At 47.2% G+C, this 23,898-nt stretch overlaps 1 protein-coding gene across 4 annotated transcripts in view; it reads right to left on the reverse strand.

The window, feature by feature from the left end:
• Window positions 1-23,898, reverse strand: part of TLN2 (talin 2) — a 412,475-nt gene that overhangs the window by 73,595 nt on the left and 314,982 nt on the right. For all 4 annotated transcript variants that reach the window (XM_032864802.1, XM_032864799.1, XM_032864801.1 and 1 more), the window contains 9 exons: window positions 22,068-22,161; window positions 20,038-20,127; window positions 17,690-17,812; window positions 16,176-16,319; window positions 14,366-14,527; window positions 8,615-8,755; window positions 7,976-8,157; window positions 6,787-6,919; window positions 4,125-4,226 (listed from right to left, as the gene is read on the reverse strand). In XM_032864802.1, the coding sequence (XP_032720693.1) occupies window positions 4,125-4,226; window positions 6,787-6,919; window positions 7,976-8,157; window positions 8,615-8,755; window positions 14,366-14,527; window positions 16,176-16,319; window positions 17,690-17,812; window positions 20,038-20,127; window positions 22,068-22,161 (1,171 nt within the window). The remainder of the gene's footprint in view (window positions 1-4,124; window positions 4,227-6,786; window positions 6,920-7,975; window positions 8,158-8,614; window positions 8,756-14,365; window positions 14,528-16,175; window positions 16,320-17,689; window positions 17,813-20,037; window positions 20,128-22,067; window positions 22,162-23,898) is intronic.

The raw sequence follows: 23,898 nt of genomic DNA on the forward strand, positions 1-23,898 counted from the left end.
TTTGTCTTGTCTCTCATCAGGCAGAAGTGTTAAGAAATCTGCTCTGTGATCCAGAGTTGGGTGTGAGAATTTTACAAATTTTGACTGCATCAACAGCAAAGCTTTCTAAAGAGCCAAAGATGAGAATCTTAAGGATGCAGAAGGAAGGGGAGCGGGGAGGGGAAGGGGAGTGGGGAGGGGAAGGGGAACGGGGCCATGAAGAGAAGCAGCTTGAGAGCTAAGGCTTTTGAGAAGCCAGTCCAACTGCCCTCTACCTTGAGCATGTTGACCTAATGTGGGTTTGCAATAAAAGCAAACATGATTTTGCATCTGTCTCAATGTTCTGTTCATGGTTAGTCCAGCCTGGGAGAAGAGAAAAGCCTCTCCAGCTGGTTAACCACTGTTCTCGCCTAGGCCTCCCCAGGAGGTGATGCCACGGTGCCTCTGTGCTCAGGAGAGCCCACCGGCGGGGCAGGGTCACATGTCACAGACATGTCTTGGGCATATCCCACACTCCAGGCTTTCTGCTAGAGGCTGACCACGCTTCATCTGTTCCCCAGAACAATTCTATGAGGTATATACAAAGGAAGAAACCAAGGCTTAGGTGGGTGAAATAAATTCTCCACCTGACGCAGCCACGACGTGGAGCCGTGACAGGAAACACGTGTCCTAGTCCACAGCCCAGGCTCCCGCCTTCCATTCCACGGCTCGCTACCTCTCCTTTTCAGCCCAGTTCCGCTAGGGCTGTGATACTGGATTTTAGAAGCTTACTGTTTGGTATTTGTTTGTGGTTCCATGAGGTATTTAAAATAAAGTCCAAGCATACTACAGTAATACCCATCTACCCAGCATCTAGAACATTAGCTTTTAACAGTTGCTGGACCTGCTTGAGACACCACCATCAGTCTCACTCAGCTAAAACACCATGACCCTGATCACACTTTTCCATTCTGCTCCCCATAGTGTTTGCCAATTACTAATTGCTAAATTATTTCCATCAAGGGTATTTAAGTTCAAGCCTCTAGCCAGCCATTTCCCTTAATGCTTCTTCCCATGGTGTGGAGGAGGAACGGACGTGATGGAACCGTGGGCAGGAAGGCCACTTGGCATGAGTGGTGCGGTTGCTGAGTCAGAAACGAAGCAGGGGACGGGGGGTTTGTGGGGCTGGTGGTGGCTGGGACAAGGTGGGAGTCCAAAATACGAAAGTTCACTAGTGCTAACAACGAGGCAGGCCACCAGCCAGCAATCAACATACATTTACTCTTTTGTCCTCGGTTATTGTTCCTTACAGGTGGTTTCAAAGCACTTGAATAGGGCTATTGGTGGCCTTTATGGTGCTTGGTATAAATTTTAAAGGGCCTGCCTATCCTTGGGGCAGACATGATTGATACTGAAGCACATGACTTGCTGGATTTTGGCCCCAGTCTCTGCTTCGGCCAAACACCTTTGTGTAAGACCCAGTCTGCACAACTCCAGGTATCAGGCCAGCACATTTGCCTGAATTTCATCCTCTTCCCCTAGAAGGGCCCTAGTTATCACCATCAAAGGGAACCACAGTGCACTGACGGGTCATCAGGCGTCAGGGCTCAGGATGGGTCACGTGTTAAAGGAGTTAAGATGTCTAATGCCTTAGAATCTGACATATTTTCTAGATTCATTTTCTCCCCCAAAGATTTAAATAATTAACTATATAGAAAGAGAGCGCACATAAGTGGAGGGGAAGGAGGAGAGAGAGAATCTCAAAGAGACTGTGCGCTGAGCACAGAGCCTGATGTAGGGCTCGATCTCATGACCCTGGGACCATGACCTGAACTGAAATTAAGAGCCACCCAGGTGCCCCCTAGGTTAACTTGTTTAGTTTTAGAAGTACATGTCATCAATGCAATTGTACAACATCAAGGGCTGCTGTGTGCTGAGACTGATTAAACACAACCCAGCTGCGGGTGGAGGCATCGTGGCCTGGTGCTGGTGAGAGAAAGCTCCAGGGTCAGGGCCACTGGATCTGAATCCTGTGGGTCAATTCCTTAATGAGAAAGATTCTGCAATCTGCTTCCTGTTATCTGAGTTCCATTTCCTTCTCCATACAATGGAGATTAATAATAGCACTAAGCTCCAACAGATTGTTAGAAGGATTAAATGAGCACATATTAAAGTACTTAGCACAATGCCTGCCATGTAGTAGGCACTCAGTAAGTGCTAGGTGTCACTATTCTTCATGGATTGTGGGCGGAAGTTTTTGAAAGGATGTTCTTTTTCCTGTACTTCGGGAGCTCAGAAAAAACTGTAACAACTTCCGTTTTCGAGACATGACAGAGTAGGAACTAGCTTTACCTGGGTTAGCACAGAAGTTGAAAGAACACAGAATTTTGAGTATTTGGTACATGATGCTGTTTCACCAGGCCTAGGGTGGCAGAAAGGGTTGAGTGGTGGCCCCCAAAAGGTATGTCTGTGTCCAAATCCCTGGCACCTGTGAGTATGCTCTTACTGGGAAAGAAAAGTCTTTGCAGATGTATTTAACATCTCCAAATGATCATCTTGGATTACTTGGGTGGGTCCTACATCTGTTAAGAAGTATTCTAATAAAAGACAGAGCAGGGGAAGACAAACAGAAGAACACGAGACGTGGCCACAGAGGCAGATGCTGGCATGATACAGTGAAAGAACACTCGGAGGCACCAGAAGCTAGAAAAGCAAAGAACAGATTCTCCCATACAGTCTCCAGAAACAGTCCGGCCCTGCTGACACCTTGATTTTAGACTTCTGTGAGAGATTAAGTTTCTGTTGGTTTAAGCCCACCCAGTTTGTAGTATTTGTTATAGCAGCTCTAGGCAACTAATACCTGTGGTCTGAAAATTTGCAAGTATCACCCAAGTGATCTGAAGCCGACCTAGGACCACACCTGAGGGTCGTCATTTCTAGAACTGGAACCAGGCAGGGATCAATTCCCTGTCCAGGACTCTCCTGGATAGAGGGCCAGAGGCCTCCTTCATCCAGAACTCCCTTCCAGAAAGTGAGATGAGTTTAGCCAAAGGGCCAAGAGTAAGTTTGCAATTCAAGTAAAGCAAATATATTATTTTTCTTTTGACGCCACCCATTGATATAGGAATTAATCTTCCATGCTAACACCATATGGACAGGGACAAGGATCATTGCCCTAGAAATCTAGATATGGTTTCTTACAAAATTCCTACTGGAATCAAAAGTAACGGACGACATGAAGTCTGGCTACTCTGTAAGGCTCAGTTCCCTGCAGCAGGCACGTGGGCAGCACTCCAGCCCACCGGCTGGCGGAGCCCGGGCCCCCAGGCCAACCCCTCGACCCTCCAAACTACCTCACACAGGCGGACAAGCCGTCTTCTCACTAAAAAACAACTCAGCCGAGAAATGAAATTTCCCATGCTTTGCCACATTGTACATCTCAAAAACCTCTCCTCAGGACCAGCAGGAAGCGTAGCAGGCCCTTCAGATGTTCCACAATGTGAAGAAGCAAGAAAGCTGATTTTCTAAAATCAATACCTGCTGAAAAGATTTTGGCTACTGGGTCTTCTGGATATGCCCATCGATACTGACGTCCGCACTGATAAATGTTAGGAAACCCTGGAGGCTGTTAGAAATCCAATTTTTGCCCTCTCTCTGCTGAGGCACAGGCTGCTGGACAAGGCAAGGACCCTTGAAGGATTTGCTAAATGAACCCCAAATAGACAAAACATTAGTCAGCACTTGGCCGATGTGGGTATGAGCTCTCAGTGGAGGGGCTCCTCTGGAGTGGGCCGGAGCGAAGTTTCCAAGTTTGCTCTGCTCCCTAGCATGTGCAAACGGGCACTATTAGGAGCCATGGAAGAAAAATATACCCCTAAACACATGCGAGAATGAGGCCAGCCAGCCAGGGACAAAAGACGGCAGATGGCAGACTAGCAATGTCAACGTTCGTCTCTGGCTCATCAAGTAAAGGTCTAGAGTGGCAGATTCCTGTAAATGTGTTGTTGGCTGGGAAGTCTGGCCATTGCCCGAAAGCTGTCACTCCAGTTTCTGTTTGGACTCTAGGTGAAAGGAGATCCTGAGGTGGTCAGTGACCAAGCCCACGCCCCCAACCCCCTCATCACTCCCGCACACCCTCAGCAGGGTGTCCTCCCAGGGGACATTACCTTATGTCCCAGCTGAGCTGCTTCTCCCCGCGCTGCTGTGGCGATGGGATCGATGAGGTGCCCGATTTCTTGGACCACGGAAGTTAGCTGCTCCTGCAGGGCCTGATAAGGAGAGAGAGCTGTCAAATTCACCCTACCGCAATTCACCATGTAGACTTAATGGTTTAAAAATAAAAAGGACCATGAGAAGGACAAAGGGGGGCCATGCAAAATGGGTGCCAAGACATCCACTGTATCTGTAATAAAGAAAATCTCTCTTGCGTGAACCACGTAGCCACCACTCCACCTCGCCCTTCCCAGGGACCCTCGGCTCCCCTGGGCTAGAGCCCCCACACTTCCAGTGAGTGACACAAGGCAGGCCCAAAGAAAACTCTTCCTACTGGCTCCTCACTCACACCAAACACAGTATTATGTGATGCTGCTGGTATCCTTACTTGGAGTTATTTCAAGTAACTACTGGAAATAAGGAACATTTCCCTTCCAAAAAGGGAAGACAACTTTGTTTGAATGGGGAGAGTGAACGTCTGGGGAAACATCCGGGTGGCTGTGTCCTCAGAACTAAGAACCCCTTCAGGGAGGAGAGGAGAGAGGGGAGGGGAGGGGAGGGGAGAAAAGGGTCCTAGGGTAATGAGATCAGCTCTCTGAAAGCAGGACCATTTCCCAGACAGCACACTGGCAATGCCAGGTAAGTTATCCTGAACTCAGCTCAGGTTCTAAGAGCACTGTATTTGGTGATGTGGGAGCAAACATTAAAAATCGCACCCCCAAGCTATTTCTTCTCAGGTTTGAGAGAACAGAACAGAACTCGTGCCATGGAGAGATGAGGCCAAGCATCGGATGATGCTGCAATATGAGGGAGATGGGGCATTCCCGGGTGCACATTAGCAGCTGGGAGCAGGACAGATGAGATCCTTTGTAGGACTCTTCCTTGGAAATCTGCTTGATGGGTTCAGGGTTAACAGATCACAACATTGGACATTTTAGTTCTTCCCATGCCAGCAAGGAACGGGGTAATTTCTGACAAAGCGACAATGCTCTGCTTGTCAGAAATCAGACTCCGGCCCGTGCTGTGCTGCTTTCCCTTTGAACAATGCTGCGTACAGGCTGGCGGCTCCAGGCAGAGGTTAGGTCATGAGGAGAGCAATCTAACCTGCCACATGGAAAACAAAGACCTAGGGATACAAAGGAAAAAGAGAGACAGATAGAAAGATGGAGGAAGGTGGAGAGAAACACCCAAACTTCTAAGGATCTTACTTAGTTCACTATCATCTTTCTGCTTGTCGTGGGATTATAGTCAAGAATGCAAGAATAGGGGCGCCTGGGGGCCTCAGTCACTTAAACGTCTGCCTTCGGCTTATGTCATGATCCCGGGGTCCTGGGATCGGGCACCACATTGGGCTCCCTGCTCAGCGGGGAGTCTGCTTCTCCCTCTCCCTCTGCTCCTCCCTCCTGCTCTCTCAAAAAAACAAAAACAAAACAAAACAAAACCAAAAAAACTCCCCCAAACCCTAAAAACAATGTAAGAATATCTCAGCACCACTATCTTATTACAGACGGCTTATTAAAATAAATGTGGTTTAGTAGGGAGCACACACAGTTCAGGAAGGGCTTTTCTTCCTAGGGAGAAAGGGAAGACAGAGGATATGCTTTGGAATGGATGGTGGAAGGGTGGGGGCCCGAGAGGGCGGTTCCGAGGTGCCGGTCACCTTTGTCTCTTAATCTGGGTGATAAGCAAAGGCTGCGCTCCCTCGGTAATAATTCATCAAGCCGGCACTTCGGACAGACGCACTGCTCTGCATGCAGGGCCCTCCTTTAATAAAAGGGTGACCAAAAGCCTAACAGTCTGCCCAGGAGGAGGATTTTTCGTCTTTCTTTTCTCGACAGGGGGAGAGAGGGGCCGAGCTGGAGTAAAATTGACAGCTCTATTAATAAAAATGAGCAAGACCATCTCTGGGCCCACTGCTTAGAGACAGCGGGCGAAGTTCACTGCTGATGAATTCAGGGGCGGTAGGGGACATGTCAGTAAACAGACCATCCATATTTATTAAGCACCTCCCGAGTGTCAGGCACTTCTGACAGAGGGAAGAAGTATGAGTCAAGGGCCTTTGGACAGGTTAATAGAAAAAATCGGCAAGAAAGGGCCATGGCTCTGAATTAAAAATAGAATGCAAAGGTGTTGCAACACTGGACACTGGGTAACTTAGGACAGAACCCTTTATCTCTGAATGGACCAGACGTGTAGAGTTTAATGCTAAATACGCCCCATGGTCAAAAAATGCACTGATAATACGTGACAAGGAAACAGTCAACATTTACGCGCCTTGCCCTGCTCTACCGATATGTGAAACTGAGCACGGTAACCACACTTTACTGACACACTCTCATCTGACGTTGATCATTTCCCCCCACCAACTTTTAACCCTATTCGTCATTTCCACACCAGCAGCCCATGGGTTCCTTCACCAAACCCTCCTTCTCTACTCAGCCTGTGCCTTACTTCCACCAAAAACTTCCCAGGTGGGTTCCAGGAGAAGGTGCTTCAGTGACAAAATGCCAACATCAAAAATGCACTGCGGTCCCATTCTCCACCCCCTGAGGCCCGGTGCTGACGTCGTTGAGCACTTCCAGAGACCCCTGACCTGGCCACAGAGCCCTGGCCTACCTCCACAGAGATGTCATCCCTTGTGGCCAAGCTCTGGCTGACAGCTGCCAGCGAGGCCTGCTCAATGTCCCGGATGCAGCGGTTGATGCCATCGATGGAGTAGTCACACTCTCTCTGTCCAGGCGCCTTGTCCCTGGAAGGAACAGGGCAGCTCAAAGAGATTCCTCAGGGTTCCAGTCCCACAGCTTGCCACAGCAAGGTGGGCTGGGGGCCCCTGTCTACTTTCTACCACGTTTGATTGCTACATTTCAAGGGTGGATCTCGGGCCCTTGCTTGGGAACACGCCTCTGCAGAGCCCATGCATTTCTTCATTTAACACTCCTGTTAACTGTATTTCTCGTGGGATGGCTATGATGCTGTTCCTCATTTCCGGCTGACGATAGGCACCTGCTGATCAAGCTCTTTAGATGTCACTGGCTTAAGCATAGGACCCTTATTATTTTTATTTTTTAACAGGTCAGGACTATTTCCAGGGCAAACATACTGTACTCTCCACATGGCATACTACTCACAAAGTCCTACAGTAGGAGTTCAGATATTTAGTGGATTTCCCTTTACAAGGCATTAGGTAAGAGAACAGTGCTGCTGAGTCTCAAAAGCAATCAAAAAGCTAAGTACAGCTAAGGAAAAGAACGCATTCCATGCTGTGGGGTATTAACGCTGGTCAACTTCAGAGATGTTACACCAACTCTAGGGATTTTTTAGGTTCGTACCATCATCAAGGAGTTCAGAGATGCTCAAGAGATACCGTGGGAACTAGAATATTTTTTTTGCCTTATTAGCAAAATAAGGTAACTTCAAATCCTGCTAATTAAACAGTGGTGTTCCCTGCCTAAGCTCCTAGGTATAGACAGTGGAGTACAATGGTGAGGACTGGCATTAGGCCCACCGGGTTGGGGGATGCCCATGGGAATACTCCCTAAGTCCTTTCTGCCTAAATTCTCTCTTCAGTAAAATGGTGGCCATGGCACTGTTCACGTCACAAGGTTGTTGTGATGAAGAAATAAGGTAACACAGTTTCTGACATAGAGTGAGTGTTTAAGTTAGCTACTGTTGTGCCAAAGAGCCAAACAAGAAGATGATAATAACGATCGGCTACCTCGCTGTTAAATCGAAGTCCTGTTGGGCTTATCCTCCTTCTGCCCTGTTCCGATGCAGGTGCCTAGCATTTTCTGGAGGAGAAACTCACCTGATAGAAGTGATGAGACTTTTGATGGAGTCAGACACAGTGTGGGAGTGTCCAGCTAGCACAGACCAGGTGGGCGGGTCTTTGGGGTTGATGGCCAGGGAGCGCGCAGTGCGAATGAGGTACGACGAACTCTCCAGCATGGTCTTGGCTGAGACCAGGATCGGTTCCTGTGCCTGGGAGCCCTGGGAGCAGACAGCAGAAGGGGCAAGGGCGAAATGCCCAGATTAAGTGAATCAGATGGGCTCTGGAAGGTCCTGTTCTTTATCCAATCACTCCCTGTGTTCTTCAGAAAGAGATTCAGAGTGAGGAAACCATGGAGGCTGGTTCACACAGAGCCTGGATAGCGAGCACTTGAGTCCACGTTCTCTCTTAAATATCATTTGTGAATATGGCACATACCAAGAAAGAATCAGCCCCAAACCTGGACACAGAGCTTGTTCTTAACACATAAAGCTAACACATTACCACTTAAGTGATGGGCATACCCTGAGTTTCATGAACTCTGTGCACGTATCGTCATCAGCAACAATAACGCCCTATAAGACAGAGCCTTTGAAGTTCTTAACTGTTCATGCTCATTCGGTGCCACACAGACTAGCCAAAGACCCCAATATTACCTTTGCTTCAAAGACTCCCTACCTCAGAGCTGATCTGGGCAGGAATGCTGACAAACTCAGGGTTGGAGGCGAATGCTGTCAGGTTCTCCACAGCTTCGATCAAGGGTGCAGTGGCAATGCGACACTTATTGCGGTTGTCTTCGGAGAAATCCCCATCCAGGGCCTGGTGGGAGGAAACATGGAGACACGATCCATGCAGATGCACAAACCACTCCTGGCCACCATAAGAATGGTGGTTTTATGGGAAGAACTGGAAGAACGTGGTTTTATGGGAATACTGAAAGTGTTTGGTGAATTCATTAAAAAATAAGAACTAATGGGAGAGATCAAGCCATCTAGCAGAGTGACTCAGTTAGCAATCATAAGAAATCAAGTTTAATATGTGGCTCCCATGGCAGCTGACCTCAAAGTCCATCGACTTCCCACTCACATGACCTTGCAGCTGAACCATTTTCTTCCCCAATTTGGGCTCTTCCCCTCCATTTTCACTTTAAGTCTATTCCCTCCCAAATTATAAAAATACTTTACATTGCATAGAACTTTCAACTTTTTCTAACTTTTACTGGATACCCCTGAATGAATAACGGAGGTGGGGCTTCTGAATCTGCCATTTTGAAATGAACAAAGTGGAGTCCATTGGGAAGGAATGGACTAGGACTACCCTGAACAATATGGACAAATCCCATAAACATAGTATTTACAGAAGCCAGACATAAAAATGTACCTAATGTAAGATTCCATTTACACCAAGTCCAGAAAGAGGTGAAACTAATTTAAGATGTTAGCAGTCAGGTCACCCTTCAGAGCAGGTAAGACTAAGGGGCCCAAAGGAGGCTTTTGGGGGCCGGTCATGTTCTAGTTCTTGATCTGGCTATAGTTACCTAGGTGTATTCAACTTTAGTTTACTGAGATCTACACATATGATGTGTGTTTTTGTCTATCCATCTTGTGCTTCAATAGCTTTTTAAATAAATAGTAGCAAAGTAACACAAGGGCACTGAGTGATCAGTCAGATTGCTGATTAATGACCTAGACGAGGAGAATACAGGAACACAGCCTGTGGTTCATGAAAGGCTGCCTAGCAGGGGGCTAACACTTGGACCCGAGGTTCCCCAACCCCAGACCCCATCTCCTGAAGAACAAGACTGTTAGAACCTACAGCCTGTGACATGGATATAGCATCCCTTCCTCCCAGCAAAGGGCTACATTCGAGAAGGCAGTTATATCTGTAGAAGAATATAAATTTCCCCGCTAAATGACCAATTAAACTTTTAATTCAACTGTTATGAGCAATATGTAAAAGCCAATTTGGACAATTAGTGAACAAAAAACCAGAGGCCCCAGCATTCTGAAACAAACCAGATCCGAGATGAAAGCGTTTCTATTTTTCAGGAAGGCAAGAGTAGGCAGGCACGTATGCTTTAAAAGCTATTTCTGAATAACAACTACATTCCGATCAAGCTTTGGCAGCTCGGGACAATAATTACACATCCCGCCGTGCTAATATTTTTCAGAGGAATTCCCATGAGCCTGGCTCATTTCCCATCTTCACTAATACCATGCATGGCTTGCCTCTGCTCAACTGTAGACACTGACCTCTCCTCTAACCTCACCAATTCTGCCATTCTTTCAATCCAACGGCAACCCTACATGCCAATTCTTGCTCACACGTATGGCCTCCATTCTAACTGCCATTCACATGCTTAGTAAATGTGAAGTTAGCACCTGGGACCCGCACTGTGTCTAGTCCTCAAATCGTGCTGCATCATCAATGTCACTGACTCGGTGAGGTCAGGCCCCAGCAGGCTTCAGAGCAATCTGCGAATACACTGGGAGACAGGGTGGGTGCTACCCAGCAGGAACCCAACAGGGGCGGCCCCAGCACAGCAGGAAGATGGCAGCAATGGACTTCAGTGTCAAAGGAACTCAAATCCTGCACCAGTGGCCAATCACACCCCATTCAGATGGGATGAGGTGGCTTCTAGCTCAATGGAAGATGACAAGCCTCCCCTTTGTGCTGTTCCTTCCTCCTGTTCTTACCTCTCCAGACTCCTCCCATCCTCTTTCCTATCTTCTACAACCCTCTCAGCTTCTTAGGAAGGCAGGCATCTGGTTGAGCCACCAACTTTACTTGAACTTCTTCAAAATGAAAAGAGGATTAGCTGAGGTAAATCCCAAGGAACGGTTTTCCAATTGTGCAGTTTCATGAACTGTGCCAATAGTTGAAGAAAGGATATATATTTTTGAGCCTGGGCACTAAAGCCATGTATCCCGCAGTGCACGGCTATTCATGGCACAGCATCCTGAACAACATGGAACAGAACACTGAGCTACAGCAACCACTTCTGTTCATTTTCAAAAAAGGAAAAGCTGTTTCCGCTAGAGGTTGTACTTAGCATCAGAAAGGATGGCTTACGGAGATATTATGTCATTTCTGAATGCTGCTTCCGCTCTGGGGATGGTTGAGCCACCCAGGTAAACTGAATATGCCAATCTGCTCACTGGTGACATTTCAGGTCTACATGGGAGTTTTCATGTAGACATCCCCTGTCACAGAATGTCCAGCATAGCAGCTGCAACAATGGAGGGGTAAGTTCAATTAGCCAAATGCTGGGAGCCCGTTAGGACAAGGATCCTCTGGACCCCTGGGCCAGCTCCTTTGAATGTTCCCTTAGCAGAATCTCACAGGAGTCTAGGAGAAACAATTTCTGCATGGGTACCACAATCAGATCCACAGACTTTGGGGAGTTGGAAGGGACCGTAAGACCTTAAAGACTTGGGACTGTAGTTCCAAATCCCCAATGTTCTAGATGATAAAACCAACATCCAGAAAGTGGCATGCTATCCAAGCTCATGCCTCAAGCCACAATCCAAGACCCCTGGCTCCCTTCTCTCCTGACCTTAGAAAAAGGCAGTGAGAATCGGTGTAAGAGAAACCCAAGAAGTTTTCCGCCTTCTTTCTCTTCTAGAAAAAAACCTCCTTTACCAATCCAAACCTAAGGATGACCAAGAAGACATACTGAACAGTCAAGTCAAAATCAGTTACTGAGCTCTGATCTGGTATCTTTGATAAACACTGGGTATGCTCCATCCCCAAATCAGAGCTTCATCTCCGCGGAGAGCGGCAAAGCCATCCTCCCACTTCTCAGAGACACAAAAGCTATTGTACAACTTCTACCTGGCACCCACCAAAGCAAGTGCACACGGGAAATAGTACTGCACTCCACCCATGGGACTCGGGTCTAGGTAATGAGCCGACTGAAGCAAGAAAGGCCGGTGACCCTGTGTGGGGTGATCCACAGGCAACTATGGGTAGGGGTCTGTGTGCTTCCGACACGGCTGGAGTTTAGAACGTTCTGCCTGGGAGGAAGGTGCGGGTATTTATTCCTACTGAGCCAAGCTTTGGGATTTTAAAGAACGCTATCAGTAGAGGTTTAAGATTTTTAGGTACACACATTCTAATGGTGCTGATAACCCTCATGAAGGTCTATTCCCGGATATGATATGATAGGATTCTTAACCATTTCTTAAAACAGGAAATCTCTTCAGTATATAGGATGGTGATCTACAGGGAAAGGACCAGTACCATTTTCCTATTAGTAGATTATAAACAAGGCTCGTTGTCCCTGGTGAACCCTGCCAGCCGGTGCAAATAGAAAAACCAAGCCCATTTCAGCCAGTCGAGGGGCAATGGGCTCATTTCTGTTCCTCGGGCATTGCTGCTGGCTCCCAGGGAGCTCACAGAGACGAGGCTTTCATCTTCCCCTCCTAACGGTCACCCTGCACCCCTCCTCTGATGTTCCCGCACAGGCCTATCTTTCAGGCCATCACTAGAGCTCATTTGCTACTGGGAATTGCAAAAAGGGTTTGACACGGCGAGGAGAATCTGAAAAGAAGAGGAGATCTTAGCAGAGAGAGACAGGTCAGGACTTAGAGCAGGAGGAGGCACAAAAAAAAGGTTTCCAGGAATTTCTATAGAACAGTTTTCCTTCCTTTTCTTCCTCCCCTGGTCCATCTAAATTTAGTCTGTTTTCTAACGATCAGAAAATGGCCAAGTCTGAAGTCAGCTAATGATACAGCAAGCGCCAACGATGTCACTCCCTTCTGCAGCCGCCGTTGTTCATCCCCGCCTCCCCCGACATGCAGGCAAGTGAACAGACCCAGGTGTTTCTTCTGGGTTAGTCTGGATTCGAACACCATGCCGGGGTGAGAGGAGGATCGAGACTGCAAAGGGGCTCTGGGATCTGGGTTTGAATTCTCACCGGCCACTCACTTGCTGGCTGGGGTGCCTTGGGAAAGCTACTTAACTGGCTAGTACCTAGTGTCCTGAGTGCACAGTGGGAGTGACAAGCACAGGGTGGTAACATGCACCGAAACCTTGCAACAGGTTTTGTACGTTTGTACGGTTAAAAATGCGAGCTTCATTCATTTCGAATACTATGCACTATGGCGGTAATTAAGGTGAGCTGCCACCAGGATCCCAGGGGCACCTGCTCACTGGCTTTAATTTCTTTCCAACCTGTCTTATTATTGTCTTCAAATAGGCAGACTTTACTTTCTTAAGGCTCTTTGCTGAAACGGTAAGGAAGTGCAGATGGGGCTAACGGGCCTGCGCTCCCCCCCCCACCAGCTTCCAGCGGCTGCTGGGCTGCGAGTTCTCCCCTTTGCTTCTGCCTGGCCTGGCCTGAGGATGGATTTCTCCACAAGGTTCAAGTGGTTCTGAGGAAAGTGTGAGGAAAATGACATGTGAGGAAAATGATGTGTGTAGTATCATGTCCTTTGGAGAGGATAGGAGAAGTCCCGTTACTCCAGGGCTGGCCTGGCAACAAAGCAGGTTGTCCTATCTCAGTGAATGGGACCATCCTTAAATAAGCGTGTCCCCGCCATTGGCTTTGCCTTCTCCTCTCTGGGTGTCCACAAACTGGGAGCCTGCCTTCCATGACAGACTCCTTTGGAGGCTTGGAAGGGGGTTCTGGACTCTTTGCCTGTGGCTATTTCCCTGCAAGGTCGGCTGCACAGCTGCTGCTTGGTCCCCCCTTGTGATCCCTGCTTGGGGCACACTGGATTTGTGGCTTTATCATACTCCAGGCCTGCCACTGCAGTCGCTTCCTCAGAAGGGTACCCTGCCCCTGTTCCTCCCTCAACCAGCCCATGGCCTAGAACATGGTATAAACATGGAGTGCTCTATTTGAAAAAAACAGATGCTCCCTTTCAAACATTCAAACAGCTATAAGCAGAAACGGAAACCATAGGATAGATGAAATGGATTTTTTAAGGTGATTTCTCCACAATTTCCCATTCCCTTTTCCCCTCCACCTTCTCTCTAGGTCCAGCTCTATCTACCAACAATGGCAGACCCCCTACCAGCAATTCCCTAGAGCAAAGGTGCTCCAATCCACCCCACGGGCAGCAGACCGTCTAGTAAACATAGGGTGTCTGTCACATAGGGTGTCGTCTGTCTCCAAACACCATGCCAAGAGATGCCTCACAGCCAACCTCTTCCACATTTCTGCCCCTCAGCTTCTCATGTACAGAATTTGGCAACCACCGTCCATCCCCGCACCCCAGCTAAGAGGGTTAGTGGAGACCAAGGCTGTTGGATTTTCATGATAATTATATCCATCAGATAAGGACTCCTCCTCACAGACTTCAGTCAGGAGTCAGGCTTCAGGAGACACAAGTCTTGGGAGAGCAGAGCTTAAATCCTGCACCCTTCTTTCCCCCGTGCCACAGGGGACACAGGGATCACTAAGACCTCTGTTCTGTGACCTACCTTGATGGTCTTCACTAGGTTGGCAGTGCTGTTGGCGACCTCCTTGGCTGACTGGACGAAGTGCCTCTTGGCCACTGGGTTGGCTGTCTTGGACGATGCGATGCGGCAGGCGTTGCACAGGGCCGAGGTGTGTTTGGCGACGATCGTGGCCGCCGACAGAACCTACAAGGCATGGAGCTGGGTTGGGGCACGCATGCTCAGTAGAGCAGGGTCCAGGTCAGAGGACTCTACCTACCCCCGTCCTGAGCCCTGGATCCCTCTTCAGCTCACCTATCCAGGGCCCATGTGATTAGGCCATGTGTATCTAGCTCTGCCACCCCAAAGCCACACTAGGAAAGCAGGGGGCAGGATGGCTCAGCAAGAGAGAATAAACAGAAGATAAGGAGGTGCTGTTGGAGTAGCGCGATGGGGCTGGGCTCCAGAGAGCCTGACGGGAGAGGCAGTGGCCCTGCTTCAGGACCCCCACCGGGAGGCATTCGCTCCAGGGTCGAGGCCAGCACTGCCTGACCGAAGGACGGTGTGAATGACATGTGAAATTTTAGATTTGCTAGTAGCCACACTAAAGTAGGTAGAGAAACAAGAGAAATAAATTTAAGTAACTTAAGATTATTTAACTCGATATAGCGAAAATATTTCATTCTACAGGTAATCAGCTTCAGAATACTGAGATTTTACTATCTTTTCTAATCACACCAAGTCTTCAAATTCCAGGGTGTATTTTACACCTGGAGCCCATCACAGTTTGGACTGGCTACATTTTAAGTGCTCAGTGGCCACACGCAGTTCATGGCCACCACCCTGGAGTCCATGTCTAGAGGAGGAAAAGAGACATCAAGGTGCAACAGCTCCTTGCTTATCCACGGGGGGATTGGGCGCCCGAGTCGGCGGTCTGGGTCAGGCATCTCCTGGGCCCCACCCCCACCCCACCACTCTCTTGAATTCCCCCGATCTACTTTGCTGAGGCTGGTAACAATCCCTTGCCCTTAATTGGACAGGCAGGAACGTCAGGTGCCCTGACGTCTTCCATGCCCGCTCTCAGGCTCCTGGGTAGGTCTGATTGTCCCTGTGTTGCCTCCTTAACTTGGGTCCTCCTCCTGCTGGAAGAACATCGGGCTCGGGGTTCACGGTGGATGTGGCACTCACAGGCTGCCTCCGGTAGCCCTATGGGCCAGTTCCCGTTCCTTTTAGCACACACTGCTTGAGTAAGTCACTGGGATGTCATGCCACTCAGAAATGGAGTGTTGCACACATACTGTCTAGTCCTGAAATGCCTCTGTGGGTCTTTTTGGCACTTTGGATTCTGCCCAGACTCTGAGGCCTGACTCGGGGCCTCCGTCTCTGTGCAGTGAACCTTGACAGCCCTGTACAGAGCTCATCACATATTCCTCTGTGCATCTCGGGTGCTGTCATCATAGCCCGACCACCCCATCTTCCAAGCTTTATCCAACGGAGGAAGAGCCAGGGCATAGAGGAGATTAGGTCTAACTTGTGTTGGCCCTTAGTGCTGAGCGCAGAACAAGCCCTCCACCTACGTCCTCTAACCCGAATGAAATCATGAGACTCCTGGTGAATCTCCCAGCGATGACTTCATCCTACTGCCCACCAGCACCTCATTTCAAAGCACTGGCACATTGCCACATTCACCACATTTTGCAATATCCCCCCTCAAGCTGTTATCCACAGGGCTGCATTGAGCTGGCTTTGCAAGATTGGGAAGAACGGTATTCTTCTCTAATTCTTCATAGTCTCCCACAATCCCCCTATGGGAGTTGAAGCACTCACAGACCTCACACCCTCGCCCCGTGGTTACCTGTGACGGGCTGCTGCCGGGGTCCACCAGGTTCTGGCAGGCCATCTGGATAGCCTGGTTAGCCCTGGCAAACTGGATGGGGTCCACGAGGCCCTGGTGGCCCGCCTGGCTATTTGGATCAGAGATGCCCACCAGGTATGCAGCCTGGAAAGGGAGGAGGAAAACGCAGTTCAGACTCTCCATGCTCCCAGATGAGCCTGTTGGGAATGACAGCCCAGCAGTAGGCAGGCCGTATTCTTAGCAGCTCCCTGGTGTAGGTTGGTCAGGGTCGTCTCACCGGTAAGGATTTAAAGACAGACAGGCGGATTGTGGCAGAGTCTCCCGCAGGCTTCTGGGAACAAAATCTCCCTGTTCGGAAGAAAGCCCCAAGGAGCTTTCCCGTGGGCCTGAACAAGGACGGATGCAGCCCTGGGTGCTCTGACAGCCTTCTTAGAACCATGAGGGTACCCAGTCTCAGTGTGAGGCTGACTCTTAGGCTGGCAGATGGGAGAGGCAGAAAAAAGGGGGTGGTGACCAAAGGCATGGACCTGGTGGGTCGGTCAACCTTGGAGCCTGCTATGCATGGAAGTTTCTCATCTCATAGCCAACCACATCCTTATTGTTCAGGCCAGTATATCCAGGAATAAGGAGAAGGAGTAAGACGGCTCAGGAAAAAAAATAAAACAAAACAAAACAACTCCAGCACTATTTGGTCTCTAAGAGGACAAGAGGTTCTAAGAGGTCTTCTCTTTTAACCATCTGGATAGTCAAATCACAGGGCGAAAACAAAATTGGGAAGGGGAATTTTAATCTTAAGTCATTTCCCATGAGATTTGAGGGACGAGATAAGGATAATTTCATCCCCCAAACTAGGGATGTTTCCCTTCAGCTCATTAAAATTTTCCAGCTTCAAGGTAACTGTCAAATGATAAATCCTTCAAGGTAAATGCTGATAATTTTAGAATGATCAGTTCCATGAGCTCAATAATTACTACAGATGCACAGGACAGTAGAAGCAAAGCCAGGAACATGCCCAGTCATGTCTCTGCAGGATGGTTTCCAATTTTTTCTCCCTCTGATCCTAAAAAAAGCATGACTAAGATTTTTGCAGTTTTAAAGCCTCAGGAGGAATGTCAATTATGTAATACTCATTTTTTCCCCCTGAAAACAACTCCTCCCTAAAAGTAGTCTTAAAAAAAAAAAAAAAACAAAGCATAAAAATCCCCACCCCAATCTTGCCTCTGAACACTTAAAGCTGGGCCTTCAGCATTCAGTGTCTCACTACGCTCACCAGGCTGCTCTGCTCCTGGAGGGTTATTGGTTGGTGCTATGCTGAAATGCCCTAGCCAATGCAGAAACCTTTACCATGGTTTCTAGGATAGTGGTTGGGGAAGGGGCTGCCGGTGGAGCTACCCCATGCATCCTGCAGGGACGGATCCTCCGGGTATCCTCACTGGAGCACAGGACAGAAGCACAGGACCCAGGCTTTAAGGCTGGAAGGCCTGCATTAGGGGGCCTGGGTGCCAGTCCCTTACCTGGGCTGCAGCCTCTGTCAGCCCGCAGAGGGCCTTGGACGCAATCCCCACACACTCCCCAAAGGCAGGGAGGTCCCCGGTCTTGGCATTCTGTGAGATCCCTGCCATCGACTCGCCCAGGACCTGCAAAACCACGAACCAGTGACATTCATGAACCAGCATTTCTTCAAAGGGCGCTACGCTTCCAACTTCAACATTCAAGGCCACTTAACTTACACTATTTACCATTATTTTTCTTTATTTGCATTAAGAGGAGATTTAAGGGAACTTTATCATTTCTATTCCACAGAGAGAAATGAATAATGAAACGATGAGCCTTTCATCTAAAAGTTATCTATATCTTGAGATGCCTTGGTGGCTCAGTTGGTTAAGCATCTGACTCTTGATTTCGGTTCAGGTCATGATCTCAGGGTGGGGAGATCCAGCCCTGCATCGGGCACCCCCACCCCTAGCATGGAGTCTGCTTGGAATTTTCTCCCTCCCTCTCTCTGCCCCACCCACTTTATCCCCCCTCCCCCACTGCGCTGCCCTGCTTGATCTCTTTTTCTTAAAAAAAAGAAAAAAGTTATCCAGATCTCAAAGAGGTACAGTTCATCTATACAGACCAATAAAGTAAAACCTATTACGGGCATCCCACAGGTGAATGGTTTCAAGTGAGACCTGTCAATTCCCAGAATATAAAAATCATATATATATACACTGAACTGCAGACAGTCACACCCCAGAAGACAGAAGACACAGCCTCACTGATATTATTCATTTACTTATTGACAGTAAAATGTAAATATGTCTTTGTTAAAAAGTTTGTGTATATATATATAGATAGATAGATATATAGATAGGTGATCTGAACACAAATTTCCTGAATTTTGTAAGCATTTCCCCGTATTTTGAAAATCACCAATGTTTTCTCAGAAAACATCACCAAAATTTTTCTCCAGATGTCTTTAAAATAACAGCCCAAAGGGACTTTAATATTTAGAACCCAACCCAAAGAGGTTGAGCACTCTACACAAGGTCACAGAGAAGGTCACATGGGCATAGCTGGTGTTCTGTCTTCTATGAGCCTCACCATGCCCCAAAAGGGCAGGTCCTGGTCCTACTTCCCAGGGTCACTGAGGATGGAATGGAAGATGCTGAACACAGCCCTTTAGAAAGACTATGGCATTGCCAATACAGAATTCTTCATTAATACACCATCTTGGATGGGGAAAAAAAATTCCCTAAAATTGCTTAGATATACAGCACAGTCCAGCGCATATGAAGACTTGCAAACCAGAGAAGTTAGAAGGTATCTGTACACACAGTATTGTCTTTTCTATCACCCTGCCTCCCTCTTTAAGAAGGAAGAGTTTCTGTGGATCTAAGTGTCTAAGACTCATGCACCCTTAGGGAATCCAGAGTTCCATCAACAGTGCTGGACAGAGGAAATTCTAGTCTTATCCCAGTGCAAGACATGCCCCTCTCGACATCACTGACATAGCTGTGTCCCCAAAGCTGCTCTCAGAGTGATGTGGACAAACATGGACTTGCGCTCCAAGGACAGACTTGGTAACTGGCGACTGCTCCTTATCTGCGCGTCTCCCTTATATTTTATTCTAATCCAGTTTGGAAGCAACCTCAACAACTTTGATATTGCCATCATAGGTTCATACTTCTCCACTTTAAAAAAAATCATTATTGCTCCATTAAGAAATCTTTTTAGCCTTCCACCCCCAACTGCTACCCACATCAAAGTAAATAAGAAGAAATAAGATGTCGCTGAGTTAGGTTAAGATGTGGAAGGGGGTGGAGACAGAAACCATTGCAATATTTAGATTTTCCTACTCTTCCAACCTCCCAAAAGAACGTCCCATTGTTCAATTCCCTTGAGAATGATGTCATAAATGGATGGTTGGAAGCACACACAAGGCGGGGGTGTGGGGTCTCATGAAAGCCAAGGTCACTGACAGGCTTTCCCTTGCAATTCAGTCCTAAGTAAAAGAAATCCAAGATTTAATTCACAGTGAGACCCATCTACGATGTAGTATAAGCAGTGTATCTCTAAGCATTCCTTCTGGACTGCATCGGCAGGAACCTGGGGACCTTTCAGAAATGTACAATCTCAGCCCCACCTCTGATCTACTGAATCAGAAACTCAGGGGTAAGGTCCAGCCATCTGTGTTTCACAAGACCCCTAAGTGATTCTGATGCATGGTCAAGTTTGAGGAGCACCTGTGCAAAGGGCTCCACCATCAAGCTTTGTAATATATGCAACCACACAGAGAGGCCACAGGCAGGTTGACTAAGAACATGCTTAGACTGTACCCCACAATGAGGAGGAGTGTTACCAGCACAGACAGGCTTACCTTGGAGTTTTCCATCACACTCTCAATGCAATCAAAGTAAGAGAGGTCACTCACGGGTTCATTAGGATTGTCCAACATCCCCTTGACTGTCTACAGAAGGAAAACACAATTTAAAAAGCAAGCAAGCGTTACAGAACAAGAGAAATTTCCATGTAAAATACCAACTGTCGACTTCCCGTCTGCATATAGGATTCTGGGCAAGATCATTCATTTATTCACATTCTTGAGAGGAATTTAGGTGGTTTTACATGCGACTTTAGATTTCTTGTTAGCAACACAACACTGATGGTACGGAAGAGGATGTCTCAGGTGAGCTTGGATGGAGAGGAGAGAGTCCTGTTCACAGACTTGAAGGAGAAACATAGTATCCACAAAAGGGAGAGGTTTTTTTTTTTTTTTTTTTTTCTTAAGAAAAATCTAAAAGCGAATTCAAGGCAATGGTCAATTAGCACGAGTTCTCAGGAACTCAAAGGAGCTGACATTTCAAGGACTCATTAACTCATTTCTACCTGATGAGGAGAACCTTCAGTTTTCAATTCTGGAGCCTTTTATCACATAGGCATGAAACAAGGTCACTCCCCCAAACTTCCTACCTGGATGGTTCATTCGTTTTTAATTCAAAATGTATAGAAAATATTCACTCCTATGTAGGAATCCAGCAAGAAGCAGGGCACAAGGCTTGCTACCTTTGTCTCCAGTCCACTGAAAATCACCTCTACTTCGCGTGTTGTAGTAATCCCTGACAGTCATATATGAGGGAATTTTCCAGGGGAGCCAAGTCTGGGAGAGAGCCATCCAACCTCCTTCCCCGTGGTTGAGAATGTACATTCGGACCCAACAGCCTTTGGAGGCACAGCCAACAAAAAAGACACATCCACTGAAGTTACCAAGGATTGGGGGTGGGGGGGTCATGGGGGGAAGTGCTAAGTTACTGAGATCCCAGGAAAGAGGGCAGCATGAAGGAGTTCATTTCATTGAAGAATGTCCCCCCACTCTTCACACAATCATAATTGTTTTGGTAACAGCAGTCCTTGAAAGAGTCATAATTTTGGCAACCAAGCATACTGTCAAAGGACAGAGTGTTTGTATCTGGGCCGATCTGATTTAGACCAAAAGCCTACGTATCGTGTTTGTGAATGTGAACAGAGCGGGATAGGATGGTAATTAACCCAACATAGGAAATAGGCTCCATTGTTTTCGGGATGCTTTAGTCCTCAGGTAACAAGCCTCTTCTCACCTCCAGCTGAATTTACTGGCCAACTGCCACCAGCAGACTGGGCCTTAATTAAACCCTTCAGAAGCTGCAATCAGACCCCCTCTGGCAAGGAGGGTATTCCTGTGCTCATCATCCAGAAAACTAAAGGTACACTGGGTTCAACCAACCCATATCCACTGAGAGATCTAGTTGGCCATTTCAACATAACCCGCACTGGTTAGGACTGCTCTACGTACAAGTGGGCGCATTGGTTGTCTGTTTACCCGCGTACATCCTGGGGGCATAGATGAATTTCCCATTATAAATAAACCCTAAGTATGAATACAAATTGTGAAGCACCTACACTGTGTTCTGGGTCACTAGGGGTCTCACAGTTGCCTTGACAGTGTGGTGTTATTCCTGGGGTTTCCACTCATGTGCCCCCTACAGTGACTAAAATAAAACGTACCGGAAAATCATTTTTATTCAACAGTAACATCTACCCCAGCTTCTCCCAACCGTGCCCACATAATGACTCCAAAACTTTAGGTAGAAATGGCTCATCTTCAGCCTATGCCCAGGCTGCTTCCCTATTTGAAGTCGAGTCCTTTAAACAAAGTAACTCTCATCCTAGTGGAAAAAGGGGAAGCAGAGATGATAATGCCATGAAATCTAATTTTTCTTGAATTCCTTACCATTTGGGATTGAAACCTTGGCCTCTGTAGTCTTTCAGGAAGGTCATGAGGCAAGAACAGAGGAGAAGAAATTGACCTTTTCTGGAAAGGACAGCGAGTTGCACCGTGGTCAATCCCTAGCAGCTTCTCTCGGGGCTTACCTCGAGCTCCCGCAGGGCATTATCACACTCCTTCTGGCCTGGAGCTTGCTGGGTGCACAGCGTGATCAGCTGATTGATGCTCTCGGTCACAGCTCTGTAACAGACATGGACGGAGGGTTTTTGTTTTGTTTTAGTTTTATAAAGATCAACAGTAATTTCCCCAACAATGTTTTGTAGGTTCGCCAGAAATACATGGAATTCAGTATAAAGGCTGGGGACCGGGTGAGAGCTCTTCGCCAAGGCTCTGAATAACCCAAAATAAAACACAATCAGCGCAGACAGAATGCATGTCCCCACGCTGCCTGTGATTACTCATCTGATTTCCCTTTAAAGTGTCCTAATGGTTCTTTTAGGAAAGTAGAACTACCTTTTAATATATTCATAGGAGAGAATTCACAGCAAAGTTGCAAATAGCAAAGAGATCGTATTAACACTGTTTTTAAATATTCTTCATTAGCAGCCCATAAGAGATAAGATGATCCGAGGCTATTTTGGATAGCCTTTGTATAGCTGGGAATGTTTTCTATATTTTAAAACATAGCAGGCAAAAAAACCCAAAAAACAAAAAACAGAACAAAAACAACACAACAACAAAAGATAGCAGGCATACAACCAGTAAACTGCGTTCATGATTTTAAAATCTTGGCTTTCCATGAAATCCTACATGATTCGCTAGTTCCTAGAAGTTATCTCCAAATTATTCTTTAAAACAGCTCTTTTCTTTAACATTAATAGGAATTATAGACTCATGATTTATACGTGTTTCTATTCTTCTTAGCACCTGAGAAGCAGCTCAGCATTTTTTTCTCTACTGGCACGGATTCCACCTCTCCCGAGCAGCCTCTGCTTAACTCCTGCTTCGGTCAGGCCATGGTTCATTTAGAAAGTCATGGCCCGTTCTGAGTTAGTTTTTTTTATAAGGTGTGAAATATGGGTCCAGGTTCTTTTCACGTGGGGTGTTGGGGTGGCTTTTGTGGTAAGCCCGATCATTCCAGCACCTTCCATTTAAAAGGTCACTCTTTCGACGCTGCACTGCTTTTGTCGACAATCCCTGGGCCAAATTTATGTGGGTCTACTTCTGGACTCCATTCCATTGACCTATGTGTCTAATCCTTTGCCAATACCATGCTCATATTAAATCTTAAAATTGAATACCCTTGTGTTTTAGCAATGAAAGAAGCAGAGATAGGAGAGAATTCCCTAAATGGATGCTCAAGTAAGTAGCAAAAACAACACTCGAAGCCATGACTACCTGCCTCCAAAGCCGGACCCACAGCCATTTGTCTGAATGGTCATGACCCGTCTACACTCTGGCAGGGTCCTAAATTCTATTCATAGTTACTAACCACGGCAGCTAACCCTCAACTTAAAACAAACAAACACAAACTAGAGCACACTTGCTGTTAATCATTAGCACTGCCTAATATAAGAGACATCTCATTTTATTAAAGTGCTTTGCAGCTTCCCACAGAATATCAAATTAGACGGAAAATGATGTTGCCAATGTAGAAAGGCAATCAGCTTAATTATTTGATGAGGAGATACTGCTTTGAATTTTAAATTTAGCTAGGGCGGATGGGAAGAAGAAAAAACATGCCTGAACTCAAAAAAGAATCCCAAAATAGCTGTTGTAAGATTGACTCTAGCGATTCGTTTGTTTGGGGCGGGGGGCAAGTGCTTAATGAAGGTTTCATACAGGAGCACTGGGTTCTCTGGTGGGAAGCAAAACAGTAAAAACCCAAAGAGCAGGACAGTCTCTAACTCTGGGCATCTTGGAGGGTGTGCTCTATGACGTGTTCTCCAGATGGGTCCCTCGGAGTCCAGAGCCATG

The sequence above is a fragment of the Lontra canadensis genome, unplaced genomic scaffold, assembly GCF_010015895.1.
Source record: "Lontra canadensis isolate GAN:19392208 unplaced genomic scaffold, GSC_riverotter_1.0 scaffold28, whole genome shotgun sequence".
Classification (NCBI taxonomy): Eukaryota; Metazoa; Chordata; class Mammalia; order Carnivora; family Mustelidae; genus Lontra; species Lontra canadensis.